Raw genomic sequence first — 16,922 nt, 5'->3', positions numbered from 1 at the left:
GTGTGCTATGAAGATTTAATATAAAAGCATCGGTATTCATCTCAAATATAAATGACAGACTTCAAGTTGCACAAGAGATGCGCACATAGGGGCGATTCTGACTCTGGCCTTTTTCACGCGTTTCTCATGCACAAGTGAGGCGCAGTATTAAGTCGAGCGCTACTGTCTTGACAGTTTATGTCACGTCACTCAAAAAAATTATAGAATGCCGACATAAAAAATGTCGACATTGTTTTAATAAATTGACCTAACTCAACCCAAAATAGCAAATTAAAATAAAGTCATGATAAAACAGACTACATTCTGCACATGCGTTACGGTTTTATGACCTAGGTTTTGTATCGCTTGGCTTCATTAACGTGTGCACACAAGCAGCTGTTGGAGCATAATATAAAACGCCGAATAAAATGCAAAATAATAGGCTGTGCTGGATCAAGTGCTATTTTGTGGATCATGTGCTATGCGTTCTCCTGTTAGATTTTTATTTCAATACTCGCCGTCTTCTCCTTCATATATCATCACAGTAGTCTTTTTTAAATAGTTTCTTGCTTTTATGTTACATAGTATTAGATTATATATCCAAAAGTATGTGGACACCTTACCCCATTTGCTATTTCTTTCTTCAGTCTGCATTTTCTATCCCTGGTTAAAGGCAAATGCTTATGTTTAAAGACAGTGGTCCAGATGCTAATGAAAACACAGACTCAAATCAAGAAATATCTGGCAAACTTGGAGGCGAGAATTACACGTGGGCAATTTGCTTAATCGGAAAATGGACCTAAGCAGGCGCGTATCGCATTTCTGAATGCGCTCAACTTTCCCTGCGTAAATATTGACATAACTTTGGAAATGAACTCTGAATATGGCCCGTAGTCCTTACCTAAATGCTCCATACAGCATTCATAGTATGACATTGCCTATGCGTGTAAGCTCATGTTTAAAAATGGGGGAAAGTACAATACTGTGGTGTGCCTGTTAAGTCAGAGAAACAGTGTAGTTTGCCAGAGGCTGTGTTGTGATTGAGATGCAGTGCTTGTCTCTGTAGGTGAGATCAGCTCCTATCAGGATGAGATTGAGACAGAACTGGAGAACAGCAGGCCTAAACTGAGAGGAATTTATGCCATGTATGCAAGAGAAGGTACCGTACAGCCGATGTGCTTGTTCACTTCTGGTGTTTATTTCTATAAATGTGCATTTTTATGCATTATTACAGTGTTTTTATTTTAACTAGAGTACAAAGTTTGTTTGTTAAAACTAGCGTTTGTTTGTTTATTTATTTTTTTTGGTTGTAATTAGTGTTTAATTTGGTCGCCACATTAGAAGAATCTTACATGCGCTTAGTTTTAAATTAACACGGAGAGGAAATATATCCGCTCTCGATGATTACATTTACAAATCCCTCCTGTCTCTCTGTTAGACACCAATGATGGCAGTCTGTCTCTGGTGTCGGACCTCGCGGGAAATGAGGACATAGAAGATGAGGAGATGGAGGCTGCAGCTCAGCACCTCAATGAGGACTTCATCAAGCAGGTGTTACCTGAACTGGAGCAGGGCCCTAAGAAGGGCACAGAGGCACAGACCCAGGGTAAAGGGGCAGCAGAGCTGCCTAGTGGCTCCACCCATGTGCCACTGACTTCACTGCTTGGCCCTCTTCCCAGCGCTGCCAGCCTCGGCCTCACAGACTCGATCCGCCATTGCATGACTGAGGAAGGGGAAGTCGGTGAGTGGCTGTAGTATTATTGTCCTTCATGTGGTTCCTTTATGTGATGTTGCTAACTCAGTTGTTTGTTTTTTTTAAGCCTAATTTGATTATAATGATAATGAGTCTTTATTGGTCACATATACATTAGAACACAGCGAAATTATTTTCTTCGCATAAAATAATAGTCAGAGCGCAGGGTCAGCCATGATGCCGCGCCCCTAGCAGAGAGGGTTAAGGGCCTTGCTCAAGGGCCTAACAGTGGCAGTTCAGCAGTGCTGGGGCTTGAACCCCCGACCTTCCGATCAGTAACCCAGAGCCTTAAACGCTAAGCCACCACTGCCCCACTTATGGGGATTATGATGAAAAGACAAACTACAGCTGCACTAGTCACAAAATAGTCTGTTTTTTTTCTCTGTTGCCCCAGCTGTATGCTTCACATTAAGAAGAGACCCCTGAGATCAGAGAAGCCTCTTTGCCTATACACAATATAGTGTTATATATTATAGCTCAGAATCTGTCCTTCGTTATGCCTATGTTTAACTTTGCACAATGGTACTTTACTTTCGATAAACAAATGATTTAATAGGCTAGTTTTATTGCTACACTGTTGAGGGGTACTTCTTCTGGATCTAGTCTGGTAGCCATGGCTGCGTTTAATTGCACTACCTTTGTTTCAATTTAGTTGCACCATTTAATTCTAATTTAATCTATTTAATCACACACTATCACTTACTGATGGACTCTCAACGTGTTTTCCATGTTACCTAGTGCTTCAGCTTTCATTCAGTCGTAATTTCAGGCAGTTCTTTTGAAAAAAAGGTTCATGAAAACAATCAGAGTTCGTTTTACAGTCCTTCACAGTGTGGGAAAGTCAAAACCGGTGGAAGCAGTGGAATTAGCCTCATCAATACAGCTAATCAATGAAATCTCTCCTGATAGCCAATATTCTTCAGTTAGGACTCTCAGGGCTCACATGTAGTGTTTTGTTCTCAAGCACTACCACATATTCCTTCTGTGCTATATGAATGTTTTAGAACGATCCAAAATTAGTCAACATTTTATATCAGTAATGCTTTACTGAATTAGAAAAAGCATGGGCTATGCTAATGTTCCAGATGTAGTTAGCAGCAATGATTGTTATATGCTTGATTTAAAAATTGTGTTGGTTTGATACTAATTTTAATCAACTGAACATACAGTCGTTTACGATAAACATTCATGTTCATATAAAACATATTTTCCAACTTTTTCAAATGAGATGTTTGCTGTTTGCGCTGCTATTATAGGGATAAAGAGCCCATAATAACTCAATTTGTACGTTGAGTTTCGATACATTTGTTATTAGAATTGGCTAGAAATGGATGTCCCCCATAGTATCTCAACGCCTAAATCTCATTTATCACCATAAGCCTTCCTGTCACGATATTGACTTAGAGGCAGATGCAATTGCAGAATCTCAGTGAAACATTTAATAAATTATCAAACAAAACACCACACAAGACTTCCATGACCCCAGGACAAGCGTAACGTGACACATAAGGACAGAACAAACAACGCAAGACAACAGTGCAGCACCGAACGTGACTATATACACACACCAGTGCTAATGAGCTAAACGTGAAACAGGTGAATGAGACGTGTGACATGGTGCAGTGGCTGATGGGAAACATAGTTTCTAGTTCTTTTCCGATATCACATGACACTTCCTAAAACAGCACCACTGAATTCCCTATACTACATCAAGTAGTTTAGGATCTTCGGCTGCAGTTTCAAAGTTTTTGTCGAGCTTTGTTCTTTGTCTTGAGGTGGCTTGAAGGAGTACATTTCAGAAACACTCAGACAATGTTGCATTGATGTTTGAAAAAAGCAGTCACTCAGTCATTCGCCTAATCGCTCAGATTATAGTTTACAGGATCTAGAGGAAACGTTAAATACAAAATAGCATCTTTTCTGATAGTACTGTCCATATGTATTTGTTTTATGAAACATCTGTAATTCTAAAAGTGCGGCAGGGAAAAATAATCGTTGAAAATATTGTTGTCAATGATTTCACAGGAACTCAAGAGCAGGATGAGTGCATGGTGCTGGAGGCGTAAAGGTTTAACACATCATACAGGTCTTTTGCTTTGCAGTAATGATGGTCTCGTGGGCATCGGGTGTGATTAGACAAGAGGAAATCAATACATAAACGAGTAGTATTTAATTATCATATGTTTTCAGTACACTAATAGGTACAACACATTAGCTAGTATTGATACACAAAACATCAATGAAATTGATCTTGACTTAGTTAGGATTGTAATTAAAAGCATGAGCCACTCAAAGAACATTAACCTTGAGGTAATATGCCTCTGACTGATGTGATGTTTGGTAAGAGGCTTCTGAAGTGTTGATTTATCCATCATTTATTAATGCTCTCTTTACTAACACCACAAAGTCCTATCCAGTCTGCTTAGCCAAGCGTTTTTGTGTTGGACTCAGCATTCAGCACCTGCTGGCTGTTTGATTTCACGCCATTCCCTTTTGCCCTTTGACCCTCATCTTTGCCCTGTCATTGACCTGGGTTTTGTTACTGACTTTTTTGTCGATCGGGGCTAGCTGCAGCAGCAGAGTCGTCCCCGGGGCAGCCAGGAGAGCCGTGATGAAGGTGCACAGCTGCGATACAGACTGGAACTAACTGCTGATAGCGGTGACAAGGGAGTTTATGGGTTTTTCACTGAGTGGCTGTGAGCCAATATTATTCTCCATCATCTCCGTCCTTTTGTGCAGGGGAGGCCGATGACTCTGCAGTAGCAAAAGCCTCTTAGAGTCTCGCAGCCAAACACAGCTTTATTGCCATCTCCTCCACAGGAACGAATCCACCTCCTCGCAACAATAATAACAAAATGCGCAGCAGACTGCAAAATCTCAGCTCTTGCAGACACTTGCATAATGATTTGTGTGGATTATCATGAAGAGATGGGGAAAAGAGGGTTTACCTGCAAAGTGTGGATAAGGATTGTAAAAAAAAAAAAAAAAAAATTGTCAGGAAATAGAGACTGTCACATTGTTGAGATGGGAGAAAGTGAAAGTGTTAGAGAGACACAGGGGGAGAAAGTGTGAGCTGAGGATTGGGAAAGGGAGTGTTTAAGAATGTGTGCTTGTGTGCATTTTTGAAAGAGGGGGAGCAAGAGAGTGAGAGAGTGACAGACCAAGCAGCAGTGTGTGGCATCCCACTATCTCTCTCTCTCTCTCTCTCTCTCTCTCTGTCTTTCACACCCTTCGTCACAGGCACAGCAAGGAAATAAAGCACTTTTAGTCCCACAGCCTCCTTCCCTTCTTCTCATCAGTGTCTATTTAAAGCAGCTCTATTTCTGACTGTCAGGCCACTTTTAGCCCAGAAAGGGGTTGTATGTAGTTCAACACCAGACACTCTTTGGCATATGAATGAGATGATGTATAATGGGTCTAAATGAGGCATCGTCATGCATGAATGTGTCCAAAACCCCAGTAAGAATTGACTAGGTAAGCCTTCTATTCCACGGTTCCATGAACCTCGATTGAACCCTGCCGTTTAAAAGGCAGCACAGACTGAGACTGATAGAGAGAGAAATGATCCTTTAAAGAAAAAACTCTGGCATGAATATCAAACTCTTGACAAATAATTGAAATCCGAGGCCATTTGGATATCGAGAGTGTGTAAAGACGGTAATCCTCGAACACATTTTAGACCGCAGAACGCATTCAAAGTGCATTATCTGTTCATCAGATCAGCATTTACCAGAAGCAACCAAGCTGCTAGAGTCATTTCGGCATTCGCATCGATTTTACATTATTATTCCAGCGTCGGTCTATTGTTTCCGTATGGGAATTGTAGCTGCAGCTCTCTCTCAGACGCTGAAGTGCTTGCATCTGACAGGTTTCACAAGTAGTAACGCTGTGCAGTTTCATTCTTCTGCTGAGAGAGCCTGTGCTCCCTCCCACCCTGTCTCACCTCCCTGGGTGGACACTCTCTGCTGCCAAAAGCCTGTGCTACCTCCACCCATGCCACTGTGGGCAAAAAAAAACCAAAACCCAAACCTGTTTAATGGCTGCCATGAGCGCTGGCAGCTGTGCATGATTTAGAATGATGGACCCATGGCCTGAAGTAAAGGAAGAGGCAGAAAGAGAAGGAAGAGGGAACGTGTCACTGCAGATGACAGCTAGGCTCCGTAAACGTTCAGTGGATGACATTCAGCATGAGGATTTTATTATTTTTTTAAAGGAAAAAAAAAGAGCCAAACCCTCAATAGTCCTCCGCAGTTCTTAACCTTTCTGGCAGAGGTAGATTGAAATGATTGACAAGATGAAAATATGCTGAGGGATTCTGGGAGAATAGCTTCTTTTTTTTTTTTCCTTCTGATCCCAAAATACCAGGAATCTGACGTATCCACATGTAGCTTCTATCTAGCATACTAATGTCAGAAAGGTGCTGCTTTGTTTAAAAGCATGTTCCCGGTATGGCTGAATCAGTTGCATCAATGAAATAAGAAGGTATAAAATCTCACCAGTATTCATAATTTCCATAATATCCCTCATCGTGCATATTTAACTCTCTTGTAGGGCCGGGCAGAATATGCACCCACAGCGATGCGTCAAATTGGCCTGTTTGAGCAGCCAATGGTGCCAGACATGCGCTAGAATAACTGACAGATATTAAAATGTGTTAGCCGGCAGTTTTCTGCTACAGTGGAGAAGTGTTGTAAAAAAAAAAAAAAAAAAAAAAAAAAAGCAGAGTGTGTGCTAATAGTTCCTCTTATTCATAGGAGTAGAGTGTGTGTGCATGTGTGTTTTCTGAGTATGTGTGCCAGCATTGGCTTTTTCTCAGAGGATGGATTCTGATAAACAGTACGCAGTACAGTAGCTGAGCCGTGACATTTACAGGTATTTAATCTCATATACCCCATTGGCTCTGCAGCACAAACAGTGGGAACAAGCGGCGAGGTTATAAAGAGGTTTGGGAGGTTGTACTGCCATATTGCATTGACACTTTCCTTGTGCGGGTATGAACGTGTATGAGCACAGAATCCCAAACCAGCGCCTTTTCTTTAACTACAGACAACGTGATCCGTGTTGATTTGAGTCTGAGACTTTTCCTGTATTTATACCACTCCATCGCTGTTTATAAATAGTGTCTATCTGAGTAGGCTAATTTCTATGTATCATCATCAGCGATTACCCTAAATGACTTTAGTGTACTTTCAGTGCTAGTTCATCTCCGTGGCATTTCGCATCAAACCTATCTATTTATTTGCATAATGATTCACACGACTCATTATGCAATTTGAATTATGTTAACTCAAGTTCACAGGCATGTTAGAGTCTCTATAAAACATGCTCCATTCCCAGCGTTCAGGCTTCAGCTTCTGTGTCTTGTCATGCATGCATATTTAAAGATATCCTACGGCTACGAGTAGCGGTTTTCTGGCTCTTCTTGTGCCACTCTGTATTACATGCGATACAAAAACATCTCAAATAAGAAATTACATGGTTCTGAGCCGAACCCAGCCTTCCCCACTGCTTGTTATGATGATGCCTGCATTTCTCCAGGTTGCTCTCGCTCCACCGGGTTGCTCAGCTTGTGCGTGACCTTCAGGTCCCTATGTATGGAGAGCTACGTGGTAACCCCGGTTAACTCTAATCCGCTGCAGAAAAGAAGCCTAATCGCACCATGCTGCTTTTTTTTCCCCCCTTTATTCAAACATCTGTGGCTGTGCGCTTGCTGTACGGAGCTGCCGTGATTTGCTCCGCTGAGTTTGATATGTGACAGCCACTGCAAGCCCCATCGCGTACTCCAGTGTGCATGCGCCAGGCCACGCTTGGGTGAGGTTGCCACTGACAGCTTGTCAAAGAGATCTTATTAAAATATATGAGAAATTTGCTTACCTACAAAGAAAATTGGACGTGTTAGTAAGGAATGGAAGGAATTAGCTAGCCTAACTGGGAACGTAAAAGCTCCAATGTGCTGCCCAGTCCCGTTTTTTTTTTTTTTTTGATTGCCTAGAAACTGACTAGGCTTAAAAGTGGTAGATAATCTAATTTAATAACATCCATCCATCCATTTTCCATACCGCTTATCCGACACATGGTCGCTGGGAACCTGGAGCCTATCCCAGGGAACTGGGATATGTATGCAGGGTACGAGGCGAGGGACACCCTGGACAGAGAGCCAATCCATCGCAGCGCACAATCACACACACCCATTCATACACTACGGACAGTTTACAGATGCCAATTAGCCTACAACGTATGTCTTGTAGGAAACCCCCAAAGCACGGGGAGAACATGCAAACTCTGTGCACACAGGGCGGAGGCGGGAATCGAACCCCCGACCCTGGAGGTACGAGGCAAACATGCTAACCACTAAGTCACCGTACCCAATAATTTAATAACATATAGCTAGTAATTTAATAACATATACCAAGCATATGCACATTATCTTCTTCTAACAAAGTTAGCACATTATGTTTGCATAGCACTTAGCACATCGTGTTTGCGCCATCAGTCACTGAGCAAAGTTTCACCTATGAGGTGTCGTGTTCTGTCCTCACATTTCACATCAAAGATATTACTGGAGTCACTTTTTGTTGACATGTTTAAGCAGAAGGTTCCTTATAGCTGGAGAGTTTGAAGACGGCTTTGAAGCAAAAATTATGCTCGGGTTCTTCAGTGTATCCGCAGGTTCCTGATTCTGAACAGACCATATGTCATCCAGTTGCTTATAGCTGGAGAGTTTGAAGTCGGCTTTGCAGCAAAAATTATGCTCGGGTTCTTCAGTGTATCCGCAGGTTCCTGATTCTGAACAGACCATATGTCATCCATGCATGCTAATTAATCCCTGTGAAAAGATTTCTACTGTCAAACTTAATTGCACGTCGGCACTGATGTGTATAGTGCAGCAGGCGGTGGGATTCGGAGCGAGTAGTGTGCGCTTTAGTTACAGCTTAAACATATGTTACATCAGCGTGACGCAAACTAGGTGAAACCAAACGAAAACCTCTTTATACAAACATCTATATGGAGTAGTCCCCCCCCCCCTCCCCCCTTTTCTGGTTGTTAACTGATAGCCTAGATACAACATCTTCTTGTCCCAGGAGCCCGGACCACCAGTTTGTCCACCGGTGTAATGGGTTTATTGTCCTGGTTTGAATAATAAGGTCAAAATGATCACCTGAATCATCACAGGTCAGTGAGCATCTTGTTTGTTAAAATATGATTACAATAATCATTCCTTCACCCTTGACCTTTAGAGGCTCTAGCAGCATCTGATAATGACTCTTTGTACTGTGTCAGAGAAGCTGTAGTGACTGATAACATTGCACAGTGCTGATCATGTTCCAAAAGTGGAAATGTATGCAGTCAGTATGGTGTGGAATGGATCTGCATTGACTGATAGCTTTAGACAAGCACAAGAGCAGGACCTTCAGCTAACAGTGGTGGATTTCCACTGAGCTATTCATGATAGTGGCAGTTCCAGGCTGTTTTATTATAATTGTAAGATTTTCATCGTGCGCTTGCTATCACGGACCAACGGTAGGCTTTTGGAAGCTTTTATTTTTTTTGCGTCTCTGAATCGGAAATGTCTCTGACGCCACACAGGCAAGAAAGGGAATGTAAGCTGTCTGACAGACTGTGACCCAATTTCCTTTCTCATCCCACATGTAAAATGAGTTCTTCTTTGGAGTGGCTGCTTTCTTCTAGCTGTTCTTTTTGAGTTCTTGTGTGTGTGTGTGTGTGGTGTCGGTCATAGTGAAAGCACCACTCAGTTTCGATAATGAACATCTGCGGAGATCCTGATCTGCAAAGGCTCGTCTAATTCACAGCAATATCGCAGGTCGACCCCTTCTTGCTCCTCTCGCCGCTCTTAATTATCAGGGAAGGAGCTTATTCTGTCACATAAGACTCGCGTGCTGAAACTGAATGCGCCGTGCTATCCCGAACGGATGATTTTGCATTGGAGTTTAGCTCTGTATCTGTATTTAGACTTCAGCTAGAGATATATTTATAGGAATTATTTTCTTATTCCGCGTGCAGGTAGCAAAATGATTCACTATGATTCATCTGTAGGTGTAAATGCACCGCTGTATGTTAAGTACAGGTGCACCGATTTAATTACATACCGTCGGTGTTTGATAGATGCTGGCTCGATATCAGATCGACGTCCGATTAGGGCTACGCGATTCGACGTGATCGTACAGGGATCATCGATTTTCGGTTTCCTCAATCGATTAAATATAAACGTTCTACTGGTAATCTAAAATGAGCTAAATGAGTACATTCTGGTCGTTCAGATGCATTCAATAAAGGCAACGTTTTTCAGCTACACCTTTAAGCATGGTAAATAATAGGATCAGTGCATCCATAATTTTGAGAGTCAGTATTTTTAGTTGCTTGTTTGGCATTGTGTGTTTCTTCACCCCCTTTGTACTGAAATGAACACATCCCTCACTGTAAATGCTAACTGTGTAGAAACAGACTGGTGTGTGCTCTGAATAGGTCGCACTAGTCTATAATTTCCAGAACAGGATCGTTTTCTAATGGCCCAAGTGTGTAAATGGAGCACAGATACAGCTTACAGTTTGGATAATTAAAAAAAAACTATATTTAATTGGGAGAATATACTATTTACATAGAATATAACATTTTATATTGCTTTTTTTCTCCCTTCGTATTCCGGGTAATTACTGCACAGAGATGGCAGGGGCATGTGTTATTGACAGAGATGCACATAAGTGACGCTGCTCCTTAATGAAATGGAAGTCTAATTAGGATTGGAATTCTGTGACTTCCCCCCACTTTTGTCGTCGTCCCCCCGGCCTCCAGTCAAGCAGGCGGATGATTCTGTTTCATTTAAAAATTAGGTACGAGGCTAAATTATCTCCCTGCTAGTGTGGCCTGGTGATAATCACTAAATCATGCTCCAGGGTATTTGCTGGGTTAATGGAAAAGCTTGCCCAGAAGACCAGATAAACAGACGCTGCCTGCTTTATTTATTTATTTATTTATTTATTAAATGTCATCTGTCATCTGCCCAGTGACACTTTTCACTTGTGCCTTCCAAAAGGGTAAAGTCGCTACTGTTTTAAAGGATGAAGGTTAGCCCATGTTCTATCCTCTTTATGCTCGCTGAACATAAACTGACAGTCAGCTAACCTCTAGCTAAATTCAGTTCACCCGAGGTACATTCCAAAGCTAGAGGTTTTATTGAATAAAGAAAGATGAAACTAAACAAGCTATTATTCATGTGTAGTAATTGAAACAGCAGTTTACAGTTTAAAGTAAGGAATGAAACAAGCTGGGGTGTGCCGTTAAAGGAAAATAATCCTGAAGATTATTTTCCAGTAGTCTTAAAATGTTTTGTCCTAAAATCCTATACCACAGCAAACTCTCATTATGAAAAAAAATGAAAGTAGTCTTTTGATATGAAATAAACCCTGCTGTTATTAAATAACGAACTGTGAAATGAGACAGTTGTTGATAAAATGAGTATGATGAAATAATATTGTACAATAAATCAGAGTACTAATAATAATACTGAATGACTTCAGTATTATGTAATTTGTTGACTCGTTTATATATTTATTGTTGCATTTACTCATTATTTATATCATTGTCATATTTGTGTCATTTGGATTAAAATGGCATTCCATAGTAAAGATGCAGTTGGCTGGCTTCCTGTGTTACAGAGGAAGCATGTGTTAGCCTTCACACTGCCTGGTTGGTAATGGTAAATGGTCTGCACTTATATAGCACTTTTATCCAACATGCTTTACACTGGTTCTCATTCACACACACACACACCATCAGGAGCACCTTCAGTGTCTTGCCCAAGGACACTTCGGCATGTGAAGTCATGTGGGCCGGGAATCGAACCGCCAATCCTACGGTTAGTGGGCAACCCGCGCTACCACCTGAGCCACGGCCGCCCCAGGTAGCAGTTGTCTGATAGGGGAGAGCGGGTTAGTGGGTATGAATCGGCAGGTGACCAAATTGGGGAGAAAATGAGGGGAAAGGAAAAAAAAAGTTGCTATTTTTCGGGTAAGGTCATAAGAGATCATGAGGAATTGCATCATTAGGTACGTTTACATGCAGCCAAATAATCGGTTAGTAATCGGATTGATAGCTCAGTCGGATTGAAAGTGTTAGTGAAGATCTGAAATAATCCGGTATGAGCCATGAAAACGCTTGAATCCACTTATTTACTCAATCAGATTCCAAAATACCTTGCACACATGCGCAGTGCAGAGAAATGCGACGACAGACGCTCTGCTCTAGTGCAGAAGTTTTGTTCGGAATATGTGTAATGCGCATGTAAAACAAATATGAATGGGATTTGAATCGGATTGCAACGTTTAGGGTACATATAAAAAGTACTTCCAGAATCTGGGGTAGGATTGAATTCATTCGGATTGACAAAAATGTCCGCACGTAAAAATACTGATTGTTAGGGATGCTGATTCTAAAACAGCAAATGAAGTCGGATAACAAATCAGCGCATGTCTCTTTAGGACGTTAATTAATACATGCCTTTGTTTCTTTGTGTCTACAGAGGACAAGTCAGATAACGGCGAGCTTGACCTGGAAGGCATAGAAGAGGATGAGATCGAAAAGGTTTGTGTCTTCTGAAGATAAGAAAGATGAAAGAGATCTATTCAGTATTACACGAAACTTCCTTAATGTCTCTTAGCTCTTATGTGCTGTAATGCATGTTCACAATCCTGCTTGCCTGAACACTCTGTGGGTTAATCAGCTCATTAGAGAACAGTTTGAGAGCTTGCAGTCTTGATGTGTAGCATTTTACCCCTTATCAACACCGCTCTCCCCTGTGCAGTACATTCTCAATGAGAAGGAGGTGCAGGCTAAGACGGAGCTGTGGATGAAGCAAAATGAGGAGTATCTAAGGGAGCAGAAAGGTAAGGGAACAGAGAGATGAGCGTAACGCACTCATTACCACGCACTTGGTTCTCGCAGTACAGATGGCTATCAACCCAGCAGGTGTGAAGCCCAGAGAAGCGGAACGTCTGGGATGAAAATAGAGCTTAATGAAGTGAAGGGATTTGTTGTTTTAAAAACCCATTTGATAAAGTGAGCTAGTACCTCAGAGCGAATTTCAAATCAAATTTCAGGATATTTACCTTCCTCAAGTATTCAAATAGGAATAAATCTGAGACAAAGCATGCTTCATTATGCTTAAGTTTAATTTCTTACATCACTGTAGATGTAGCAGGAAGCCTATTTATACAATTCAATTCAATTTTATTTGTATAGCGCTTTTTAAAATAGACATTGTCTCAAAGCAGCTTTACAAAAATATATAAACGTACAAAGTGCATTGAAGAGTGCAAAAAATGGTTCTATTCGGTTATATATGGCTGATTATATTGGGGATATATACCCCTCGCGTCCCTGTACACCTTGCAGAGTATTATAGTTGATATAGTATAGTTAGATACGTTGTTAATGTTATGTTCCTTGATAGATTTAGTTAGTTTAAACTATAGATTAGTTCATTTAGTCCCTGCTGGTTTTTCCGCTCCCAGTCCGTAGTACTAGTTCATGTTTCTTGTTTTGTGTTTTGACCCTGTTTTCTGTGACCGCGACTTTGATTCCTGCTTTGCCCCGTTTATGCCTGTTTGCCGATCGCCCGACCCTTTGCCTGTCTTGACTACGTTATTTGGATTACGATTTGGATTTGTCTGCCTGCCCTTAAATAAATACGTCTTTAACTGCTTCCGTACTCTACTCCCTTACGTCTTGCGACGTGACAGAATACCCCGCGAGGTGTACAGGGACCCGAGCGGTATATAGCCCGAATATAATCGGCACTAAGCGCTGGCAGCTGAAAACAATAACAACCAATGACAAAACAGGGAGGAGACAGAACAGAAACAAAACAAACGCACGTGTCCACAGTAAACAATGTCACGGTTGTCAACATCCGAAGAGCATGCGCTCGCTGAGCACTCGTGCACGTAGCTCGTGCACGCGCGCGCCCCCTCATCTCTCCGCGTCTCACTCTGGTTGCTAGGCTATTTGGTCGCGTCATCAAACACGTCATTGTTCGGTCAAATCTAATCTGCCTTTTTTTGCTATTTTCGGCCGAATAATTTCAGTTGCCGAACATTCGGTGCATCCCTAGTTTTATTCCTAGTTAATTTTTGCTACTGTGTTGAATAGAAATCTTGAATTGTTTTTGTTATCTCCTATTAAGGTGGAGAGATAGACTTTTCTAGCATCACTAAGAGATTTTCTATAGTTCAGTATGCTCTCCTTCCATGCTGTTTGAAATATTACCAGTTTGGTTTGACGCCATTTACGTTCTAATTGTCGAGTGGTCTGTTTTAAGGTACGTGTTTTATCGTTATACCAGGGTGCTAGCTTTTTCTCTCTAATTAATTTTCTTTTGAGTGGAGCCACTCTATCTAGCGTGTAGCGGAGTGTTGACTCTAAGCATTCAGTCGCCTGATCGAGTTCTGTCGGATCAGACGGTGATCCAAATCTAATTGATGTCTCTGGGAGGTTGTTTATGAAGCTCGGTGCAGTAGCTGACGTGAAAGTACGTCTTACGCGGTAGCGAGGCGAGGTGGAAATATTATGATCAAAACGGATTATGAACGAGATAAGATAATGGGCTGAGACAACTTCAGACTGTGGAAAAATTACAGTATTTTCTATATTTAATCCGTATGTTAGTATGAGGTCAAAAGTGTGACCACCATTATGAGTAGGTCCGATTACGCTCTGATTAATCCCTACTGAATCTAAGATGGACATAACCGCTGTTCTCAGAGGGTCTTCCGGGTTATCAACATGAATATTAAAATCACAGACGATTAATGCTTTATCTACAGACACAACCAGGTCTGAGATAAAGTCTGCAAATTTACTAAGAAATTCAGTATATGGCCCTGGGGGTCTGTAAATAATAATTAGAGGTTTCTGTTAAACACATTAAATTACATTCCTGATCAGTAATGATTTCGTTAACAATAACAGCCTTAGACCCAAGAGATCTAATGTTTAATAGTCCTAGCTTCAGATTAAAGGTGCTGGATGTGCATTCAGTATGATCTAATTTTATGTTAATTGGGTTACTAAAACGAACGTTCTGAAATTTTCTATGTATTTGTATAGCTCGGGGAACAGACACAGTCTCTATACTATGTACTACAAGTGTTGAACTATTAATTTAACATTTTATGCCGCTATTGTTTGTAACCGGCTGTCAAGCCTAGTGCTAATCACTGTGTATTAGACAAATACAATCAAAAAATTGTAATAGTTAATTAAAGTAAATTCATTATAAAGGGAAAATGCATTAAAAATGTCTTTTCTAACAAAATGACATGTATCACAGATATTGAAACCCCTAGAAATTCTTATAAACATATCTGAAGCACGTTCCCGTTTATATTTTATTCTTCTTAAGTCCACCTGAATGTTTAGCGACTCTTAATTGGTCGTCCATGATATCCTGTTTCACTGGCGTATAAATATGAGGCGACGCAGAAGCCAAATTCTCTTAGTCGTTCATCAGCGTGATGACAATTAAAGAATACACAAACGAAATGAACCAAAAAGTGTGCCGACCTTCATACATAATTCAGTGGCTATAAAAATGTCTTCATACCTGAAAATGTTCACATGCACTGATTAATGAAGAAGTTCAAAACAGCTGGACCTACAGGATAATGAACGGACGTGGATAGGACGCGAGTCTCTTTTGCCCCCACGCACAGCGAGAAGGATAGTTAGGGAGGAAAAAAACCTTCTCCAACGATCATAGTTGGAGATTTACAGAAGACGGTAGCATTTAGGGGTCACCAAGCCTGAAATTAGACATGCCAACAGACTATTAAGAAGACGTGCTAGAAGAAACAAACCATAAACACCTGGAGTTTGCAACACGCTATCGGAACTTGGTTTTATGGTCAGAAAAAAGAAAAAAAAACACATCCAAGGTGTAAAAACAAGGATAGTTGTACAGAAAGGGTGATCCTAAACATGATCCTGTTCACAGAAAAGGTTTATTAATGCCAGAATCAAGGTTTTGACATGGCCATCCCTGTCCCCTGACCTAAACCCCATGGAAAACTTATGTGTGCTGAAAAGGAGTCTAAATGAGTGGACCTAGGACATCAGAGGATCTAGAGAGATTGTGTGGTATCAGATTCTTTCCTTTGTATTCTCTGATCTCATCCAGGAGAAAATCCAATTATGTTGGCAAAGAGAGGTTGCATGAAGTACACAGCGGTGCCAATTATTGTGACGCGTGTGGTTTTATTAAAACATATACATGTAATTCTTTAAAGGTTTTTTTAAAAAATTTGCTTCAGAATAAATGTGCTTATATTAAAGGTTAAATTTCTCTCATATTTTCATTGAGAGAGCGTAGCTAATTAATTAGACCTTTTTATAACCCTCTTTTAACCATCTATATTAAGGCTGCTAACAATTCTATATACATATTTCATATCTTATCATAATTAAGCGATGCCAAGCCTGCTGGGCGAGCGCCGTAGATAATCACGGCCGTGCTGACATTCAGTATAACCTCACGACTGCGAGTGCAATATTGCTTTTATACAGCAGTTCTATAAACAAGAAATGAATATAGGGTAAGTGACATGTTCTGTTTATTTCTGCTCCGCTCAGAAAAAGAAGAGAGGATAGCTAAGGAGAAAGAGCAAGGGATCTATAAGGAGAAGGTGAGTATATCACGTTTGTGACAGCACTAAGCTGGGGTCCTGGCCGCTGCCCTGCTCCTGCGCTAGTGTTCTCAAACACATCGGTCTCCCTGGTATACATACACTTTCCATTTGAACTAAACGGCACCTCTGGTTTCAGCCCACACTCTCTGTGCTGTGTGAACCTAACCTCTTTATGTTGGCATCTGCTCCGCTGGACCTCTAGTAAGATGCTGAGAAACTAGTCCACATAGCACGTACAGACGTCAGGGCTGTCATGCTGGGATTTGCTCCACTCTGAAACATAAACTCTGGCTTAGCAGATCACTCATGATCATACGATAATATAATATGCCGATATCTATGGGGTTTACATAATTTGACATAATTTTCTGCTGGCTCAAACAGGGACAGTGTGCAGTTCATTTCTGTGAATAAATATGTAATATGTTTTATCTCGACGCTGCAGTTTCAGTAAGTCGCAGGATTGTCTGCAGTGCGGAGCAGCTAATCAG

General features: G+C 41.1%; 1 protein-coding gene across 2 annotated transcripts in view; it reads left to right on the top strand.

Moving 5' to 3' along the window:
* The window catches only part of brf1b (BRF1 RNA polymerase III transcription initiation factor subunit b), a 68,966-nt gene that overhangs the window by 35,605 nt on the left and 16,439 nt on the right, over positions 1–16,922 (top strand). For both annotated transcript variants that reach the window (XM_053613873.1, XM_053613874.1), the window contains exons 11-15: positions 1,046–1,138; positions 1,418–1,720; positions 12,270–12,331; positions 12,552–12,633; positions 16,376–16,428. In XM_053613873.1, the coding sequence (XP_053469848.1) occupies positions 1,046–1,138; positions 1,418–1,720; positions 12,270–12,331; positions 12,552–12,633; positions 16,376–16,428 (593 nt within the window). The remainder of the gene's footprint in view (positions 1–1,045; positions 1,139–1,417; positions 1,721–12,269; positions 12,332–12,551; positions 12,634–16,375; positions 16,429–16,922) is intronic.

Source organism: Ictalurus furcatus, chromosome 25 (assembly GCF_023375685.1).
Source record: "Ictalurus furcatus strain D&B chromosome 25, Billie_1.0, whole genome shotgun sequence".
NCBI lineage: Eukaryota > Metazoa > Chordata > Actinopteri > Siluriformes > Ictaluridae > Ictalurus > Ictalurus furcatus.
This window is presented reverse-complemented; position numbering and strand designations above follow the sequence as displayed.